Genomic DNA, 22,058 nt, shown 5'->3' with positions numbered 1-22,058 from the left:
TCTCTCTCTCTCTCTCACACACACACACACACACACACACACACACAAATAATCCAAAAAAAAGCAAGGAGACAAGAAAAAAAGAAACTAAGAACAGATGGGACAAATAGTGAGATGGTAAGGTTGAACTCAACCATATCAATAATTACATTAAATGTAAATGGTCTAAATTTTCCAATTAAAACCACAAATTGTCACATAGTTAAAAAAGCAAGACCCAACTGTGTACTGTCTGCAGCATATCAACTTTGAATGCTAATGACAGATATACCATCTAAACAGTAACCAACATATTATGGGATTTATAATGTATGTAGAAAAGGCAAAACTGTAACAACAGTAACCAGTCAATGGTTGCCAGGGGTCAGAGAGGAGTTGACTATAAAGGGGCTCAGGGAACTTTTTGGGGTGACATAAATGTTTCATATCTTGGTTGTGGTGTGGATACATGGATGTTTACATTTATCACACTCAGAGTTCAAAATGATTGCAATAAAATTGTTTTTTTAATGAATAAAATCGATTTTTAAAAGTAGAGAAGAAATTTCTCTTCAGATATTCTTAACTGTATAGCAGATATGTTGGAAGCAATATAGCAGGTTATTTTAGTCTTTTCTAAATGCTGGTCTGAAGACCAGGCTGTGTTAGATTGATTTCTGATTCAGTAGATCTGAGGTGAAACTCAAAAAAGTTGGTTTTGGAATTTTGTGGTTTGTTTGTGGGTTTGTTTGTTTGTTTGTTTTTTCAGTTTTGTGGGGGGTTTTATGCACAGCTAGGCTTGGGAGCTCTTTAGTTATATAATTCTCATTGTTTTTATTATAGGAAGTACACCAGTTGTTCAGGAGGAGAATCCCATTTAGATTATACATAAGCAGTGTGGTTATCCTGAAATCTCATGTGCTCTATTTTGGTAAAAGAATATACCAACAGGTCTTCAGTCTGCACTGGCCTAAAGGGCAGAGATAGGGTCTGACTCATTTTCTCTCTACATCATTTACCATATCAGGCACTTGTTAAGGTGTCAGTCAGTACTTGTTGAATAAGTGTTTTTGAACAACTGTGGATTCTTTCCAGAATGAAAAATGTCATTTAAAAATCGGGGCGCCTGGGTGGCGCAGTCGGTTAAGCGTCCGACTTCAGCCAGGTCATGATCTCGCGGTCCGTGAGTTCGAGCCCCGCATCAGGCTCTGGGCTGATGGCTCGGAGCCTGGAGCCTGTTTCCGATTCTGTGTCTTCCTCTCTCTCTGCCCCTCCCCCGTTCATGCTCTGTCTCTCTCTGTCCCAAAAATAAATAAAAACGCTGAAAAAAAAATTAAAAATGTATTCATTAGTAGTGAAATGTATATGCCATTAGGTGGGAAAAGATTAGCTCCTTCTCAGGCCAAGTTCTCTGGATGGGCACGTTTGTCCATCTGTTTAGTAGCGATATCATTCATTCACCATTTGTTCAACAACTATCATTTCTTGTCAGTACCAGACACCATTCTAGGTATAGTAGTGATCAAACATCTACTCTCTGTGTTTGTGTAGGTTCCCTTCGAGATGGAGGGACTGAGAAACAGATTTACATATATGTCTGGGGTGGGAAGGGATTGCTGTTCATACCGGGTGACTGGGGAAGGCTTCTTTACATGTGAGTTAAAAACCTAAAGGAAATGAAGGAGCAAGCTATGCACATGTATATGTATGGGATCAGAGTATTCCAGGGAGATAGAGCCCCAAAGCAGGAACAGGTCTAACAAGGAGGCCAGTGAAAGGAAGCAGCTTGGGCAGAGAGAGGAATAGGAAGGGTGTGAGCACAGAGTTAGCGGGGACCAGCTCAGAGACAGCCTCAGAGACTATCATGAGGATTGTAGGGCCGTGTTTTGTGTTGAGGTAGGAAGCCCTTTTAGGTTTTAGGCAGAGAAGTGACATGGGGTGATTTAGTTTTAAAAGTATCATTAAAAATTGTTTTTTAATTAAAAAAATAATAAATGGATCACTTTAGTTGCTGTGTTTAACAAAGACTGTAATAGGCAAGCACAAATACAGAGAGACCAGTAGCCTTGTTGAAGAATGTGTGCGCATGATCTGACCAGAATGCATCCTCATAAACATTAAATTTGTTTTATAGTTCTACTTACTACACTTTGGGAATTACCTTCTTTCAGCTAGCATTTACTCAAATACAGGTAAAACTTGCTGCAGTAACAACAAGCTATTTCCTAAATATGTCAAAATATCCCACTTGTTGTTGTATCAGTTCGGTTGATTACTAATGGATAATAGTACCTTGTATTTATGGAATATTTGAAAGTTTAAAAACAGTTTTACATTCCTTTGGGTGGAGGGAGCAGTTTATTTATTATCTCATCCAGTCCCCACAGTTCTTTAAGATTGGCAGAGTGGCTATTACTATTTCCCTGTAGTGGTAGAAATTAAAATGTCACCTGCCTGGTGAAATTCACATGCCAAGTTTGTGGCAGGGCCAGAAGGACCAAAACACAGATCCTCTGCCTCCTATCCTACATCCGTTGGTTTTGTTTAAAGGAGTCTGTTATGTTCAAGTGATGTCTCCAGATATTAGTGCGAGGGGAGTACTTAGCAAATTTAGTATATTGTTTAACAAGCCATTAACCAGTGATCAAGACATTGTTGTCAGAAAGGATGCACACAAGGATGTGTGAAGCATTTTCCTACCCTGTGAACTTATTACTTGGGGTGGTGACACCTCCACCAGTAAATATGGTAAATAACTACTAGTCAAACAGTGTCACATGCTTAGTTCCAAACAAATGGCACAGACAGTAAATGCGTTAGCAGTTCAGAGGAAGCCATGACTTTGTTGACCTGAGTAGTTAAGGCAACAGGGAGAGAGGGTTCTTGAGTTGAAATATGGGCAAGATTCAGTCAGGACATATCGAGGAAGCATTTCTCAACTTGGGAGCGGAAGGGAGAGGGGAACACGCAGCATGAACAAAGGCTTGGTGATGGAGGGTTTTGTTTCTATTGAGACAATGATTAAACTGGTCAGGTGGAGTACAAAGCTTGACATGAGGATGACTGGTGTTTACTGCTTTCACATATAAAGTGTTCCTGAGAACTAGGCTGAGAGGTGAATGTGCAAAAGTCATAGAGCAGGCTGGCATGTAAGTTTAAAATGATGTCCTTAGCTGAAAAATGCAATGAAGTTGTTATTTACACCTGCCTTTTAGAGTATAATCTAGCAGTTCTCTTGTTTTATTGTTTCTCTCTCTATTGATCCACTTAAGTCAAAAGTGTATCTGATTAAAGCTAAAGATTTGTTAATTTTGGCATACCTCATGATTTCCAGGCAGCTCCATCTTCCAGGAGCTCAAAATATTTGTTCATTAACTGTCTCCATCTGATGTGGCAGCTTAAGAGGGGTTTAAAGATGTCAATATATAAAAGAGTAGGTTGTCCAAAAGAAAAATATTCTAAGTTGAGTGCCTGTAATGAGAATTGGATTTGGAAAATAAGACCCGCATATGTGGAGTCTAACATTTCTTTCAGTTCACCAAACATTTATTGAATGTCTAATGGTGCTGTAATGTGTATGTATTGTGCTAACTAGGAGTTCACATTCAGGTTGGCGGGGGAGGTCCGGGAATATTTTACTTCCTCACCAAGAAGAGAAATGAGGTAGTAAAAGTGGATATTTAATACGATGGTGTATAAGATTTATGTTCAAATTGAGGAAGGTTGGAGGCAGAAAGACTAGTTGGGAAAAGAACCTATACCAGCCGTAGGCATGCTAACTTGTTTTCATAGAGAGAGTGCCCCTAAAGATAGTACATGGTATGTCTTGTATGAAGGTCATGCGACAGAGACATGTTCTATAGCTAACCCTGATCACTGAAATAGAATCATCAGCATAAAATAATGCTTTGTGTTTATGGTTTCCATTCATTTATTCTCTCATCCATTCAACAAGTATTTATTAAGCACTTGCTATATGCCTGAAACTATTCTAGGGGCTGGGAATACAGTAGTCAGTAAAAGAAACAAAGTCCCTGCCTTTATGCCATTTACATTCTAGTGTCAGCCAGGTGACACCAAATGAGCACATGTATGAGAAAGTGCCTGGCACATTGCCTGTCACATAGGAAGTAGAGTTCAGTAATTGTTTACTGAGTTTGAACTTGAAGTTTGGATTAAGTACCTACTGTTGGCAGGATACTTTGTTAGGGTACTCTTTTGCAAAGTGAAGGCTTGGGGTGAGAATACTCACATGTCTTTTAAAAATGTTACATAAAAAGTTGAGTCTCTTGTTCAGTTTTGGGATAATGCAGGTTGTATGATGTATTAAATATAACAAGTTGTCTGTTCCAGACCACTTTCACAGCTGAAGATGAAATGTTGAAACAGGTGCTATTCTGTACCGTCAACAGTGGTGTGCTCTTATCCTGCTTGGATGGTTTTTGTGGGCTCCCGGAATTCCTGAAATGGCTCATTGTTGTCACTGACAATGCTTCACAGAAACCCTTTGTGTTATTATTTAGCAACTGACTGCCTTGGCAAAAGCTATGTCAATTCTTTTGTTAACTATAACAGCAGTTAAAAGTGATGTAAGGGGAGAGAAGGAGAAATGAAACCATGATCAGTAAGTGCATATATGCACACACATCTACCCTCGCCTTTAGACCAATTTCTGAGTGTTATCTGAAGTAGCATTTGTCACATAAAACCAGGAGATAGCAATAGTGCATTCATTTTGTCATTGTTTCGTATAGATATGTCCTGTTACCAGCAACATATGAATGACTTTTTTTCTCATTGGCTTCCCGTTGGCCTTACTGCTTCTTAGATGGGAGGAGTAGTTTCACATCAACAGCAAAGCCAAACCTTTTTGTGCAGATTCTTTGCAAGATTACATTTTCTTATCTACCTACTTTTCCTGAAAGCCTGGGGATAGGATGATGGATGTATTTACTGTTGTTGGAAGCCAAGGTTTTATTTGACTTTCACTTGAAATAAACCCTTGCTTCCATAGAAACCAGAAATGGTTGGAAGTGAAGGAGTTAGGACCTTACATTTTGCCTCCAGATAAAATGCTTTGCATTAAATTTGTGATTAGAATTCCGGGTTGAACAGATGATGTCATTTCTGCAATATGGTATGGTGTGCATGTGTGCTTTTTTTAAACGTGCACTGTAGATACAGACTTAGTTATATGGACTTTTTTGGTCCCCTTCTAGATGTGAAGCCCTCCAATATGCTAGTAAACACAAGAGGACAGGTCAAGCTGTGTGATTTTGGAGTTAGCACTCAGGTAGGTCTCTTTTTCCTCCCAATCTGCTCTCCTGTCTGCAACATTCACTTTTTATTTTCAGTCCACTCTTCGGATTGAAAAATCACCTCGCTGCCAGACAAACAGAACTCTGCATCTTCTCCTCGGCTGGGAGCGTGTTATTCATTTTTAATCTCCGAGCGAGTTTCCTTCATCAGAATATGATTGTTCATTGTTTAATGACAGTAAAAACTGCTGATATTGTAATTACTACTTACGAATAGCAAACTTCATTGAGATGCAGCTTTGATATGAAAGCGTTTTGACCAGACAAAAGGGAGGGCAGAGTGGGAGCTGTGCCTGGGGAGCCCAACTGGCCCACAATAAAAATTAATATTGGGAGGAACAATGGTGGAGGGCCATTACAATGTGCAGCACAAATTTTAATTAATTTCCATTTTGGGCCTCCCCTGAGAACCCCGGTGATAGTGACCCACGAGCGTGCTGTGATGTTGATTTGAATTGCAGCCACCTTTACTCCCAGCCAAACACGAAGACCAAAGCGAAGGTCATCGTTGTATTATGAGTTGTCAAAGTCTGTTATCCCTCCAGCGTATTTAGTGCCCGTTTCATTCTAGCAATGCATGGGCGCCATTCACATCTTGAGCCATCTGACTGAAAAATGAGTGTGTTCAAATTCTACTTCAAATTGACTTTTTATATCAGGCGGGTTTGGGGTACTAAAGCGATAAGCATCCTGCTTAAGTGAATTGTTTAAGGTTATCTGCTATAAACTGTAATGCTGTGCTTGTTTAAATTGGAAATCACATTCAAAAGAAAAGAGAGATTTAATCATTTTTAATGCCTTTGTAGATAAATTTGTTCCCTTTTACATAATTTTTAGTTGATTTATAGAAATGATGATTGTAGGTTAAATGAGGAATAATTGCCCATTTTATTTCCACATTATCTTTATATTGTTCTAACAGACTGTTTTGTCTCATAGCTGGTGAATTCTATAGCCAAGACGTATGTTGGAACAAATGCTTATATGGCGGTAAGTAAACTTATGCAAAAATAACATTTAAAACCAACATCTTTATCTTTATGTACTTGGTAATGTAGAATTCTTGAATTAATTCCACAGCTTTATCCTAACAGATCATAAATTACAAAGTCAATCCAGTCATGATCTGATTTTTAAGTCTTTCTAAAAGGCATTAGATTTTATCCAGGAGCTACCAACTTAACTGCTTAGTTGACTTAACTAGTTGGTTCGAGGGTGAAATTGCTGAGTTTTGAAGTTTAATCCTACAGAAAAATTGCACCTTACAGCACATTGGGCGCTTTGCCACATTGCTTATTTAATTAACCCTCAAGTATCCCAAAATGTCAGTCAATAAGATTGGCTGTTTTTTCCAGAAATACAAACATGCTTTGTCACTGGATCAGAATTAAATTATTGATGTGATCAGCTCTTACTTATGGATCTCTGAATGTAAAGGGTTAGCAGGAAATTCTTTTTCGAACTTATACACCTGTTTACTTATTCTGTTTACTTGTTGGGTTCATTCCTTGTCATAAGATAATTTATTAACTCTTCTGAAATAAGTTTACCAAGTATAAAAATTAGAAGCATAGAGCTGTTTCAAAGACCCAAGCTGGACTTGACTTAGACCTTTTCCTTTTTCCTACCTTTTAACTAAGGGAAGTTTGGGGGGCACAAATGCTATAATTAATTTCCACAATCATTTCAAGAGTGGGTGATTGGGAGAGACAAGCAGGAAGGTTATCTAGTATCATTTTGGAGCCAAGTTTTGTTTTAACACCTTAAGGTCATTTTTTTTTTAATGAGGATTCTAGATTTATTTAGTCTGTTTTACTTCCCATAGTCTTTTTTTTTTTTATGTTTATTTTTGAGAGAGAGAGAGAGACAGAATGCAAGTGGGGGAGGAACAGAGAGAGAGAGAAAGACACAGAATCTGAAGCAGGCTCCAGGCTCTAAGCTGTCAGTGCAGAGCCCGAGACGGGGCTCGAATCCATGAGCCTTGAGATGATGACCTGAGCTGAAGTCGGACGCTTAACCGACTGAGCCACCCAGGTGCCCCAACCCCATGGTCTTTATATGACGTTAAACACATTAGTTGGATGGAAACCTGGATCTTACTCTCAGTTCATATATTATCTTGATAATAAAAAGATGTCACTCTGAATCTTCTTCTCAGAACAGTGCAAACCACTTTTTTTATATTGAAATACCAGAATAGTTAATGTTTGTTCTGCCTGGTTTTTAAAGAAAATTCATTCTTTCTCATTTTTCTAAGTAATGTGAAAAAAAAAAAAATTAACCCCTGAAGTCATCGTATCTGTTTTCATAAAACATAATCACCCTCTTGGCTCTACCAGGTTAGCTGAGATTGGTGAGCCACCTTTACAATTAATAAATCCTGGGGCACCTGGGTGGCTCAGTCAGTTAAGTGTCCGACTCTTGATTTCAGCTCAGGTCCTGATCATGCGGTTTGTGGATTCGAGTCCCACATCAGACTCTGTTGACAGTGCAGAGCCTGCTTGGGATTTCTCTCCCCACCCCTTCTCTCTCTGCCCCTCCCCTGCTCGTGCTCGCTCTCTCTCAAAATAAATAAACTTAAAAAAAAAAACCCAAACCACTAATAAATCCCTACCAGATCCCATAGTTTCAGTCTTTGAAAGAATATGGAATGCTGTGGTTAAAAAAAAAAAAAAAATGAATAGGGGCACCTGGGTGGCTCCGTTGGTTGAGCATCCAACTTTGGCTCAGGTCATGGTCTCACAGTTTGTGGTTCAAGCCCCATGTCAGGCTTTGCACTGACATTGCAGAGCCCACTTCAGAGTCTCTGTCTCCCTTTCTCTCTGCTCTTCCCCTACTCAGTTCTCTGTCTCTCAAGAATCAATGTTAAAAAAAATTTTTTTTAAGGAATAAGATTATAAATGAAACAACTTTTTGGGGCACCTGCGTGGCTTAGTCGGTTGAGTGTCTGACTTGGTTTCAGCTCAGGTCATGATCCCACGGTGGTGGGATCGAGCCTTTTGTCAGGCCCCACACTGAGCATGGAGCCTGCTTACGATTCTGTTTTCTCGGGGCGCCTGGGTGGCTCAGTCGGTTGAGCATCCGACTTCGGATCAGGTCATGATCTCGTGGTTCATGAGTTCAAGCCCCACACCGGGCCCTGGTGCTGACAGCTCAGAGCCTGGAGCCCGCTTTAGATTCTGTGTCCCCCTTTCTCACCACCCCACCCCTGCTTGTGCTCTGTCTCTCTCTGTCTTTCAAAAATGAATAAACATAAAAAAAAATTTTTTTAATGATTCTCTCTTCTCTGTCTCTCTTTGCTTTTCTCCCTTGCTCACGCTCACTCCCTCTTTCTAAAATAAAGAAAAGAAACAACTTCTCATCTACGCACCATGTTTTCTACCTGTCATGTTTTTAGTAGCTTTAAATTGCTCTAATAATTAAATTGCGTTATGTTTGAATGTACAAATCTAGATTACAGTCGTCTTTCCCAGGTGTACATTAAAGAAATTACCTTTTTTCCTCTTGCTTTATGGATGAGTGTGATGCATCCATCTATTAATTGAATATGTGAGGATTAAAATTATGAAATGTTAGCTAAGGTTGGCAGAGCTAAAATTGCTTTGCTTCTTGGGTGAGTGAATTCTAGTCATCAGCTTTATGGTTCAAGCTGTAAAAAGCATAAGATACCTAGAAAGCAAAGAGTGATAGCCTGATAACTCAGGAGGCTCTCGTTGACCACGTACTTACCTAATTGGTGTGAGATTAGAGGTTGGGAGTGGGGAAAGATGGAAATAACATTTGTTATTCTGTTCTGGGTATTAATCCCTGCCTGATACACCATGATACTGTACTATAAAACTATTGGAGGAACCTGGGTGAGTGTGCACAACTTCCCTGTATATATTTTTTCAAGTTGTGAATCCATAAGTATTTCAAACTAAGACAAATTGGCTAAAAAACAAAAGTTTTATTGGGATATGGCCACGACCTTTTACTTGGGGTTTTCTGTGGCTGCTTCAGCACTGCAGTGGCAGAGTGGAGTCCCTGTGACAGTTGCAGCAGAGACCATATGGCCCACAGAGGGAGAAATATTTACTCTCTGGTCACATACAGGAAAAATTTGCCAGCCTCTGGTCTATGCCAGCGAAAGCTGTATCTGAGTACCTTGAGTTAATCAACCAGCATTTACTGAGCACTTTCATGCCATCAGCCAGGTTGTGGTGGAACCACTCAAATCCTCCTACGATGTGGGCAAGAATAGAAGTGTGGCATTATATGTGGCCACATTATGTGTGATGTAATAAAGACTTACGTTGTATCAAATATACATTTAGAGAGTAAGAAGTCATACAGTGTACAAATTTGATGTAAAGCAGTATGTGAAAGGGTACTTATAGAAGAGATCACTGTGGAGGGTTGAGCTGAGACATTAGAAATAGAAGGTAAGGGGACATAGTTGGGGACAGGAAGTGCGGTAGAGGACAAATGATAAGTTGTGAGAATATACAGTTAGAGATGAGCTAGTATGATACCCTTACATCCATTTTTCTTACTTTATATTCATACAGTGGTAATGACAAATAATAAGAGCTAGTATTTAGCTGCATGTGCCAGTCACTCTTTTAAACTCTTACGTATATTAATGCTTTAGATCCTTACAACAACCCTATCAGGTAAATAATATCATTCTCATTGTACAGGTGAAAAACAGGGATAGAGAAGTTGAGTAACTTACTCAAGTTCATACATTTAATGAGTGGCAGAACCAGGGTTCAAACCTAAGTACTCACAGGGACTGTACTTTTAACTGCTGTGCCCCTCACTCTGTCCAGATTTTGTCGGTCTCTCCCGATCTAGACGGCGATCTCCAGAGGGGCAGTGTTTATTCTGCTCATTCTCTGTATCCAGGCCTTCACACCCTGCGAAACGAATGAATTCATTCATGAAAGCTGCCTTCCAAAGACGACTTTTCGCTGATTACAAACAGAGTGTTTAACTTCTTAGGTTAAGTGTCCTACGTGCATTATAAGGCATAGAAGGCCCCCAGATTACTCAAATACAGTCAGCGAGGCTGCTCAGATATTGAAAAGAAAATAACTCAAAGAACTAGCCCTGCATGTGCAATCTCAGTTCGTTCTTCTATAATCTAAAGTGTATGGTGTAAGAAAATGATAACTAGGAAAAAGGGCAGCTTTCTTAAGGTCCTAAGTCATTAAAAAATAATACTGCTAACAATTTACAGGCATGTTCAGAGGTGGAACTTGTAGAAGTCACATTCACCATGTGACAGGTATCGAATCCAGTATGTTGCATGGATTCATTTAATCTTCACACAACCCCATGAAGCATACATATTATCATTGTCTTCATTTTACAGATAAGGTAACCAAAGGTGGAAAAACTTTAGCCCAGGATCTCAGAGTTAGCCAAGTAGCGAGAGTCAAGATTTAATTAGGACACCAGCTTCTAGTTTCTAGTGACAGCATGTTAGGTTATTCGCACCAACTCTTCTGTTGAAAAATGCTAGGTAAAATACTTTAAAAACCATCGCAAATGCTTTGAAGAGCTAAAAAGACAATGGGAATCTCCTAGAACAATTTTTAGGTGGACTCCTGCAACAGAGAGGAAAGTGGAATATCTGGCACACCAAAGCTCATTCTTCCTGACGAAGTAGGTATAGCCATCTGCCTGTACCACCGCTCTCAATGATGTGGGCGTCCTCCTAACGCAGAAGGTCTCCATGGAGATCTTCTCCATATCATCTTGGAAGCCTGAAGGGCTCACTCTCAGTATAAGAGCAAACCAGAGCCAGAGCTGCTCCTCCTCCCCGAGAAGAGAAGGCTTCTCAGAGCCAAGCAGAAAAGCCGGGGGAAAAGGAGAAGGGGGAGAGTTGTGGCCTTAGACTAATTGACACAGATTTGCAGTCTGACTGTTTGTATTCATGACTTGAGTTGGAAAAGGAGCTTCATGCTAAGAACTTGGTTTAAGGTGGGCACATCTTCCTTAAGCCTCAGAGAATCTCTCAAATTTCTTCAAGAGCAAAAACTAGCAAGTAGTGAACAAAAAACCAGGTGCACAAGGAAACAAGGCAATATGAAAAAGAACCAGCAGGAGCAACAGATACAGACTTCAAATCACAAGTTTTAAAAGTGACACGGTAGATTGGATAAAATCTCAAAACTTCTAGATTAAAAGTTAAAAACTCACTACTTGCTAGTATATTGGATATAGCAGAAGAGAGAATTTATGAACTGGAAGATAGGATTGAGTTAGAACCATCCCACTCCAGACTCTTGGGTAACCAATAGGCTGTACTATTCACAGGGATCTTGCCAGCTTAAAAAACAATCCCCCCCAGGGCACCTGGGTGTCTCAGTCGGTTAAGCATCTGACTTTGGCTCAGGTCACGATCTTGCGGTTTACGAGTTTGAGCCACGCATCAGGCTCTGTGCTGACAGCTCAGTGTCTGGAGCCTGATTCAGATTCTGTATCTCTGTCTCTCTGTCCCTCCCCTGCTCATGCTCACTCGCGCTCTCTCTCTCTCTCTCTCTCTCTCTCTCTCTCTCTCTCTCTCTCTCTGTCTCTCTCTCTCAAAATTAAATAAACGTTAAAAAAATTATTTAAAAAATGCCTATTGTTTGTGATATGTATTTCGATTGCTTACTAACCTAAAGTATTTGTGCATACTTTTGTTAATTTACTGAGTGGTGTAATCCTGAGCAGAAATTCTTTATCAGAAGAGATTAGGAATGTACCTTGATATCTTGTTGATTTTGACAAGTAAGTCCTGGGGTATTGTGTAGAGATAGTTCTAGAGTGAGTCACCTAAATATGGGTCCTGGGTAAATAAGTCACAGAGGGTGGCTGGCAGGAGTGGAGAGTACAGCTTGGAGCCACTGCCCTTTCAGATCCTGTATAAAAGCTGCTTTTTATATCATCACCACTGTTCTCGTTAAGAATAGACCAGGACTTTTCCTCCTACACTTAAACCTCAGTACAGACGTGCCTCAGACAGGGAGTCGTGTTTTTCCTATTATTTAGCTCTTCACACTGGTGACAGCTGCCATGTCAGAAAGTAACCCAGCTTTCCATTTTTAACTGCAAAATGTCCATCACAGATCTTCTGTCAGTAGTGTGGTACCTGGTGGTTGGTTTCGTTTTGTTTTAGAGGGGAGAGAACAGGGCAGACCACCTTGGCTTCAAGTATAAGAACAGATTTGAATTGTGCAGCCTCAGGCCATCAAGTCCTGGCTCCATAAATTCAAAATGTATTGGGGCTTATCTTGTGCTGTTGCTGTGTCAGTTTCAGGGGCCTGGGCGCATTTCCCAGTCCGTATCTACTGTACCAGCTCTTCAGGTGGACCCGTAGAGCTGGCTCCCGACTCTCACTAAGCATTCATGCTTGAGCACAGCACCAGAACAGTGATATTGCTTTGTTAGCTTATTGCGAGAACTCCTTAAGGAGCTCTCCTATTTGCCACCTGATATCTGTGACCATTATCACTTCCTCTCTTTTTCTTTTTTAATTTAATTTTTTTGTATGCTTTATTTTCAGCTTCCTGTTTGCATTTGTTTTGAAGGTGCAATGGGCAGGGGCACCTGGGTGGCTCAGTCGGTTAAGCATCTGGCTCTTGGTTTCTGCTCAGGTCACGATCTCACGGTTTGTGAGTTTCTGTGTCTGGCTCTCTGCTGGCAGTGTGGAGCCTGCTTGGGATTCTGTCTTCCTCTCCGCCCTCCCCCACATGCTCTCTGTCTCTCTCTCAAATAAATAAAAATAAGCTTAAAAAAAAAAGTTAAGTGGGCAAATGTTATGAATGTATTTAATCTTATCGTTGGTCCTGTCAAAATATTTTGTATGTGGGCGCGACTTTTGTTTGCTTATTCTGTACGCTGAATGAAGTGCTATATTTTGATAACTGTCAGCTAGGGGGATGAAGAAAAGGAGAAAGTAAGGAGAGAAGACACAGACAGGAAGGCAACATTTGGTTATTTCTTTAAGAGTTCTAGGGGCGGCTGAGTGGCTCAGTGGATTGAGCGTCCAACTTTGACTCGGGTCATGATCTCACGGCTCCTGAGTTCAAGCCCCACGTCAAACTCTGTGCTGAAAACTCAGAGCCTGGAGCCTGCTTCAGCTTGTGTGTGTGTCTCTCTCTGCTCCTCCCCCACTCACACTCTCTCTCTCTCTGTCTCAAAAATAAATAAACATTAAAAAGGTGTTTTTTTTTTATATAAAATAAAGAGTTCTAGAGGATTTTAGGATTTTCATGTTTGCTGGATGTTTCTTCATGGGCATGAATAGCAGTAATATTGGGGAAGTTATATTAGTAGAACACTTCTGGGGACTTAATAATTGGCACATGCTCAAAACCAAATGTGCACTAAAGATGTATTACATTCCTTCAAGGCAGCGTACCTTGACCACACACTGGCTACGTGGCAGCCGTGGTACTAGGTATGAGATGAATAAGACACTCTCTTGGCCTCTTGGGAGAAACAGGCTAGTAATCGGATGATTATAACACTGTGCAATCAATTAATATTAAAAATACAAACAACATTTTCATGAAGGACAGAGGCAAGAATTTGTAATTCTTCCTGAGAAGTACGGGAATGTGTCACCAAAGAAAGGTGGCCCATGACAGGGGTCTATAAAAGAAATGTTCATGAAGCAGAGAAGAGGAAGATGGGTCATTGCCTCTGCAGGGAACATGGAAATGTTTAGTGACTGAAGCTAAGTATACACCAAAGAATCATCCAGAGAAATTATGTTTTAGAAGGTAGATCCCCTGAACCACTTCCAGAGATTCGGATTCAGGAGGTTCATCTATAATATGCACCTCAGGCAGTCACTTCTCTGATGGCTAGTCTGAAGACCATATTTTGAGAAATATTCATCAGATCAAGATTAGCGTGTGGCTCTTCTGACTCCTGGTTCTGGGGGCAGTGTGACACAGTAGAAAGAACCCTGATTTTGCAGTCAGGCATACCAGGGTTTGAATCCTGGCTGTGTTCCTAAACAATACGCCTGATGTTGGTCCACAGCTCTAGACTTCAGCAAGCCACTTAATTTTACTACGCCTCAGTTTTTACATCTGTGAAATGAGGGCAGTAATAATCTTTGCAAGATTGTTAAAAAACGTAGAGAATGCAAAGTAGCCCAGTGTCTGCAATATACTAGCTGGTCATCAAATGATAGCTATTACTGTCCGTATGTAGTGAGTGCAAACTAAACGTCTCTGTACCTCCTTCTCCTCATCTGTTAAAAGAGGATGATAATGGTACCAATCTAATATGGGTCCTTATGAGTCCGAAATGAGACATGCATTAGCACACAATGCCAGGCATATGGAAATTCTTCAATAAATGCATGCGGTAGTGTTGATGATGATGAGGATGATAGTGATGGTAATTCCTGTAACTAACTGGCTGCTTTCATCCTAGTCCCTATTGAACTAGCTGGAACTGGATAATGGATTCATTCATGTCTGAACAAGGAACTTCAGAAATGATGGTGTGGGGGATTTGAATGTGAAAGTTAAAGTACTGGGGGATTGGGATGACCGCGTGCGTCTATTATCAGCTGGGAGAAATGGTCACATGACACGTGGCCCTTGGGAAGAATGGTTCTTGGTAGGAAAGGGGTTTTACAGATTAAAGAAATAAATAAAAGAAGGGAAATAAGACAATCCACCTGCTACCTCAGGATAGGGCTTTATGTAATTTTATGGCAAGTGGTCCCAGGAGAAGGCAGTTAAGTATATTGAGGTAGCCTGATGGGTATGAGTAGAAAGTAGGTCGCGAAGTTCTGGGTCCCAGCTAAGCCAACTCCTTGAGATGTAGGACTGTGCCAACTCACCTGAAAGCACCTTGCTCACATCTTTTACCCCCCTGGTGTATCCCCTGCTGATGGCTGGTGGGTGCTCTCCTCCTCCATCTGCAGTGGACCAGGCTGAGTGTGGCCCCAGGTACTCTTCAGGGCTCCCATGAAAGCTCCTGAAGGCTGATGCCATTGGTGACCATCAAGACCCCCGGGGATGGTACAAACAACAGAACGGTGCCCTGAGGGCCGAGAGGTGTGGGTTATGATCCTAGCCCTGCCACGACCAGCTCTGTGACCTTGACTGACCATTCTACCTCCATGAGACTTCTGTTTGTGTGTTCCTGTGTTCATTCAAAAGATTTCTGTGAAGTACCTTACTGAATGCTAGATCCTAAAAGGATAGAAGACCAGGCAGCACCCACTTCACTATGAAACTACTCCTTTTGAAGTATAAAGAGTACATGTAGTGGCTTTCTGGACCAGGTATTTGCTACACGTCTTAAATGGAGGACGAGTTGTCCCAAATGGACCTTTCAAACTGTTCCTTGGTTCATATCAAAAGAAACCCAGGTAATTGGAATGAAATTGCTGAACAGTAGGTGAATCTGGGTAAAAGGAAATATGGATTTTTTTTATTAGTCGTAGTGTTTCAACTTTCTTGTAAGTTTGAAATTATTTCCAAGTAAGAAGTTAAAAAAATAAAAATAAAAATATCCCTAGTGATACAGACCCATCTCTCAAAGTGCAAATAAGTGATAACATTATATAATATTATGTAGTTTTTCACTTCACAGCTGAGACCACTGAATTTGGAGGGAGAGGACCCTGGGTTCAGATCTCAGCTCATTTACTAGCTGAGGACTTTGCCTAAATGATTTCACCAATATGAGCCTTAATTTTCTTCATCTCTAAAATAGAGGTAATAAAGTTTTCTTCACAGGGACTTTGTGAGGATTCAGTGAGATTCTGTATTACCTATGTAATTTCTATATGTTACCTATCTAGTATGCATATACATATATACACACATATACAACATGAGATTGTTTTGCTCTTCATAAAGTGTCATGAAATGTTGATGGCACCCTGCCTTAGCCAAACCCATATTAGTGTTTCAAACCTAGACTAGCTTCCATCAACTCACAAGCTCCCTTCTGTTATCTTACAGCCTGAAAGAATTTCCGGGGAGCAGTATGGAATCCATTCTGATGTCTGGAGTTTAGGAATCTCTTTCATGGAGGTATGTTGTTTGCAAATAGATGCTTCTGTGTGTAACTGTCCTAATATTTTCTATCAAGAAGAATGAAGATTTTGAAAAAACTAAAAATAAACTTCTGTGTACACAGAAATGTGTACAATTTCTATTAGTTATGTGTATGTACACATAGAGTTTAACTCTAAAGTCCTCATTTTGATATCCTTGAATGGCTTGTGAATGGATTATTCGGAGGTGCTGTTTCTCACACATCACCTGTACAAAACTTACCTGGAGAGCTTCTTAAAAATACAGGTTCCCAGACTCCTATCTAAGACTAATTAAATCCAAATCTTTAAGAATCTGTATTAACATGTTCCCTGGTGATCCTTATGCACACTAGAGCCTGCATTATAATAAAAGATTCCAGAATTCTCGGTAATGGTACCCTTGTTGGAATGCATATGTAACTTCCAATGGTGATTACTTTAAAGAGTGCAGTCCTACTCATTTGGATGTATAAATTCTATATGTTTGTTTAGAAAGAAAAAAAGTCACATTGCTCCAATATAGTCATTTCACATGTTGGGGGATGGGGCATGATACAATCTGGGGGAGGAGAGAGGTATGTATTTAGCACAATTTTAATGTCTTTACTCTCTATAGCTGTATTTAGAATGGACTTTATCTTAGTGTGCTACACGTAACCCCACAAGAACTCTGCGCTAAGGTTTCTTATAATGACAATTGATTTATAAGGAAATATGTACAATTTCTATTAGAAAGACATCTGGCTCAATGTGAATTGCACTAGGATAGAATCTGGATCCTCTCCAGTACTTCAAGAATTGTTTCTCACCTACATTGATTCAGAGGAAGGAGGATTTTTTTTTAAAAAGTAGAAAGGACTATCCTTAAATAAGATCATGGATAGAGTTGCAGTCACATTTTTATCACCTTTTTTGGGGTCAAATACATACTTTTTTCTATGATTTTTGTAATACATGAATGCAGTTGAATTTATAAAGAAGTATCTTTAGACTCAATTCACCTGCACTATAGAAAGAAAAGAAAAATAATCGGTGTTTGTTAAACTATATTCTTCTGCTTCTTCACAAAAGAGAATCTAAGAGGAAATACAGTATGTATGCATCAGCTGAGCAGTTAGCAATAATGGCAGACAGAAGCCCAGAACTGAGTTTCCCAGCAGAAGCCTGAAGGGCTTGTTCAGTTAACTTGTTTTGAGAGAAACTTGTACTTTTGATTTGTGGAGCTCAGGCCTTACTGTTAATATGAATTCCCTTTGCGTGTTTAAATTTTTTTTTTTAAAGTTTATTTATTTTTGAGAGAGATAGAATGTGTCGGGGGGAGAGGCAGAGAGAGAGAGAGAGAGAGACAGAGAATCTGAAGCAGGCTCCAGGCTCTGAGCTGTCAGCACAGAGCCTGACAAGGGGCTGGAACTCACGGACCGTGAGACTGAGCTGAAGTTGGACACTTAACCAACTGAGCTACTCAGGCGCCCCATGCCTTTGCATGTTTAAACCATTGCCATCAAATGCGTTTAACAAACAACCAGATAGAGTGTAGAACACTGGAGAAGTACGTGGTGTGCAGATAAGAACCTAGATTGGGAATGAAAGAGAGAGCAGTTTCACCTTTGCTGCTGGTTTCTAGGTGTCCTGTGCAAGCCGCTATCCCTCCCCAGGCTTCTGTCTCTTCATCTGTAAAATAATGCTCTCGCAGCCCCTTTCCGGACTAACATTCTATGACTCTAAGTGGTCTGTTGTCTTTCTTTAACTTTCTGCATCAACTCTAGAGCTGAGTGACTTGGATGGTGATACACCCGAGCATGATATAGCGTGCAGAGACACATAGTACTATGAGAGAACATAGCTAATAGATTTAAGATTTAGAACACGTATATTCGCTGTTCTTTCCTTCCACATTCATTTTTTCATTTATATATTGAGCTCTTGCTATGCCTGTTAGATAGGCAATGGGGATATGGTAATGAAAGGACACTCTAGTCTTGACTCTCATGGAGTACAGCATGAGGAGGACAGAAAACAGGATAATGAACTATATAAATTGTCAGGTGGTGGCAAGTCCTATGGAGAAAAATAAAGTGGAGCAAGCCTTTCTGATAAAGTACCTTTGAGCAGAGACTTGGATGATGTAAATGGAGGGAGCCACCAGGCAACAGCAAATACAGGGGCACTAAGCTGGAGTGTGTTTGGCATGTTCAAGGGAAGCAGAGGGACCAAGGTGACTGTAGTGGAGTTATCAAGGGGAAAAATGGGAAAAAATGCATTCAGAGATGTAGCCAAGGGTTAGATCATATATTGCCTTGTAGACCATGGTAAGAACTTTAGATTTTCCTCTGAGGGTAAATGACTGAATTATATTTTCAAAAGATTATTGGGTGTTCTGTGGAGCACGGACCGTAGAGGGACATGCATGGAAACACGGAGATAAGATAGGTAGGTAGGCAGATAGATTGATAGATAGATGCCCAATACATAGAACATATTTATGTTGCATATTGAAACATATCTCTGCCAATATTCTGCTAGGTGCTAGGGATGCAAAGATTTAAAAAGAGGGTCTTTATAGTATAAGGAGGGAATTTGCCATTGTTGTATTTGGTGTTTTGTCAATCATGTTCATTTATCCTGGAGGTAGACTGTTGAATGGTCTCCAGATGACTGAAGGAAACAGACTCATTGAATTTATAAGATTGAGGAGGATTAAGGTATAGGGATTGTGTAACAAATTGTCACATTGAGTGTGGGACACCTGAATGCCAGAAGGAATATGTTGGCTCAAAGTGGGGAGGAGCGGAGGACAGGAAGGGTTAGGCGTCCTAATGCTCCCAGTGTTTTCAAATGGTTGGTGAAGAGCCAGATGTTAAATCAGAAGGAGGAGGTAATGTAGGTACAGGATGTCAAGTGCAGTGGGATTATGATCATCGAGAGAGGTTGTTGAACACCTCTTTGTGTTTGATGCTTAACCAAATACTTTCAGAGGGAACTATGTAATTGTAGCCCTTCTAGGAGCTCACAACCTCCCAGACAAGCAAGTGACAGCATGTGACTGACCACAAGTGATAGACCAGTAAGTCTCTAGAGAGTAGAGTAAGGCCCCTGGTGTGTGTCTTATACCAAATTCATCTGGGGTACAAGGTAACACAAACTAAGTGATAGGGAAGGGGAGTCAGAGGTTTTGAGCCCGTAGATGAGAAATTGTGAATTATTCAGTGATGAAGAGAACCCCAAGCTTCTTTTTTTCCTTAAGGGCAGATGTGATGAGACTATTACCTGAAAAGATGTGGAGGTTAGTCCACAAGAAGCACTTGAAGTAAAGCATGAAGTAAAGATTCTTTATTTTCACCCACAGTCTGCTTGGGATAAATGTGGCAAATCCTGTTTAAAGTCATAGAGAGAAGTGTGAATCTCCATGCATTTTAAAATTCTGAATAACAAATTAGAGTCACCATCTTCAAAGAATTGCTTCTCTTCTGTTTATCCTCACTTTTAAAAACAAGACTTCCTTTCTAGGGGTGTGCTGTGAAGAGTAAAAACTTCCATTCATTCAATACTGACTATCTAAGCACTTATCATGTGCCAGGCCATAGAGACTGGGTCACACAAAACTTCTGATAGAGAAGACCAACCACTAAAGCCCGAAACAAAACAAAACAGTGTGCTAGCACCTTCAGTAAAGGTGCTTCCAAGATACTCTGAGCCCCAAGCCTGGGGGAGAGACGGGGTTTCTCCAAAGGAGTTACAGTTGAGCTGGATTGGTCTTTTTTTTTTTTCTTTAATGTTTATTTATTTTTGAGAGAGAGAGAGAGAGAGAGAGAGAGAGAGAGAGAGAGAGAGAGAGAGAGAGAGAGAAAATGAATGAACGGGGAAGGGGCAGAGAGAGAGGGAGACACAGAATCCAAAGCAGGCTCCAGGCTCTTAGCTGTCAGCACAGAGCCTGATGCGGGGCTCGAACTCACAAACCGTGAGATAATGACCTGGGCCAAAGTCAGATGCTTAATAAGATGCTTAACCAACCAAATTGGTCTCGAAGAGAGTTTGCCCCTGGGAGAAAGAAGGAAAAGAGGGAAGAGCCTCTCCCCATGGCCCCGCACATCCTAAGGTGGATCTCTGTGAGCCCCTCAGGAGAGGTTTAGTGTCAGAACATGCAAGGTCTCATCTAAGCTGTTCTACTACCTAGTGTGGACACCTTCCTCAAAGTGTTTTGAGTCATTTTATTCCCCTAGAGTACTGGTGGTAAAGAAACATGGGATCAAAATACAGGAAACTGAGCAAGGGAATTGTTCTGAAATCACACAAGAATCAAATAGAGACTACGTGGAAACTAGAGTTTTCTATCCCTTCTACCTCTACTAGTACACCCCTCCCCCAGACTCCATAAAGTCCCAACCCCTCCCTGAGGTTTGGTGAGGCAGGAATCAGAAGGCGCCTTCATCGTTTTAAACTCCTAAAATAGCGAGGCTCACCTTTGCTTGCCGTCTCCATGCTGCCCTTCCCTTGTTAATGTGCTGTCATACTCCCCATGGGGGTCATAACAAGGCCTCTCGCACACTTGTTCATAAAAGATGATGCTACATGCCACTAAAATGTGCCATTAAAAAAGTCACAGACAGGTACATTTGTGCCTTAAGCAAAGAATCTTTAATATCAGACTATCTTTTATCCAGGGACAGAACTGCCCCATCTCCTCTCAGTTCAGTATCCCTGTGGGATAAAATGGGTCTCTTCCAGGATTCTGTCAGCTGTATGTAGTATTTGGAGTTGGCAGAAGCAACATAAACATGGAGATTACCCTTAAGAGGGGAAAAAAGGAGATTATTCAGCTTCACTGGAGCATGGCAGTGTCACTAGATGAGAAGAATTTGGCCCCTTTCTCTGTGTTTTGCTTATGGTTCTCAACTCAGATCTCTGAATGTGTTGTAGTTCTCCTCATGTGGATTAGTTATGAAGCCAAATAAAGGTCACTGCCATATGAGGGGTTTGTATGGGCTGACTTTGTCGTGGGAGAAAGAATCCATGTAGAATTGCACTTCTTCCTTGAACCTTCATGACAGAAATCAGTGTGAAAATGCAAAAGAAAAAAAAAAAGAAAAAAAGAAGTAAGAATAAAAGTAAGAAGAATAAAAAAAGTATGAATAAAAAGAAAAAGAACAAAAAAAAAAAAGAATTTTATGCCACCAACAAAGGCATAAAATTCCTGAGCTAGAACAAACTAGGAGGATTAATCCTGCTCCCCAGCATATTTGTTTGACTCTTCTAGAAAGCTCACACTGATCCAGTCAACTAGGTGGTGATTTTTAGGACTCTTCACCCTAGTAGTTGCCATTCAAACTTCAGAGCTAAACTTTAAAATGACAATTGGTACATAATAAGAGCCAATTTTTTAATATATATTTTTATTTATTTTTGAGAGAGAGAGAGAGAGAGAGAGACAGAGCACGAGCGGGGGAGGGGCAGAGAGAGAGGAAGACACAGAATCTGAAACAGGCTCCAGGCTCTGAGCTGTCAGCACAGAGCCCAACATGAGGCTCGAACTCATGAACCGTGAGATCATGACCTGAGCCGAAGTCGGTCGCTCAACCGACTCAGCCACCCAGGTGCCCTGGGGCACAATGTCTTAATTTCACAGGCAGCTCAGTACCTATCTCTCTTCCCACAGACTGGCTCAAGAAGAGAAGCCCCTCTATTTTTTTTCGCTAATTACTCATTCCACTCATATT

The 22,058-nt window shown here is 40.6% G+C and overlaps 1 protein-coding gene across 7 annotated transcripts in view; it reads left to right on the top strand.

Annotated features, from left to right (window-relative positions):
* MAP2K5 (mitogen-activated protein kinase kinase 5) overlaps positions 1 to 22,058 on the top strand; it is a 277,702-nt gene that overhangs the window by 153,286 nt on the left and 102,358 nt on the right. For all 7 annotated transcript variants that reach the window (XM_019832175.3, XM_019832177.3, XM_019832174.3 and 4 more), the window contains exons 14-16: positions 5,199 to 5,272; positions 6,237 to 6,287; positions 16,268 to 16,339. In XM_019832175.3, coding sequence (XP_019687734.1) covers positions 5,199 to 5,272; positions 6,237 to 6,287; positions 16,268 to 16,339 — 197 coding nt within the window. The remainder of the gene's footprint in view (positions 1 to 5,198; positions 5,273 to 6,236; positions 6,288 to 16,267; positions 16,340 to 22,058) is intronic.

Source organism: Felis catus, chromosome B3 (genome assembly GCF_018350175.1).
Source record: "Felis catus isolate Fca126 chromosome B3, F.catus_Fca126_mat1.0, whole genome shotgun sequence".
Classification (NCBI taxonomy): Eukaryota; Metazoa; Chordata; class Mammalia; order Carnivora; family Felidae; genus Felis; species Felis catus.
Note: the sequence above shows the minus strand (reverse complement) of the source record. Positions and strands in the feature narration are given on the sequence as shown.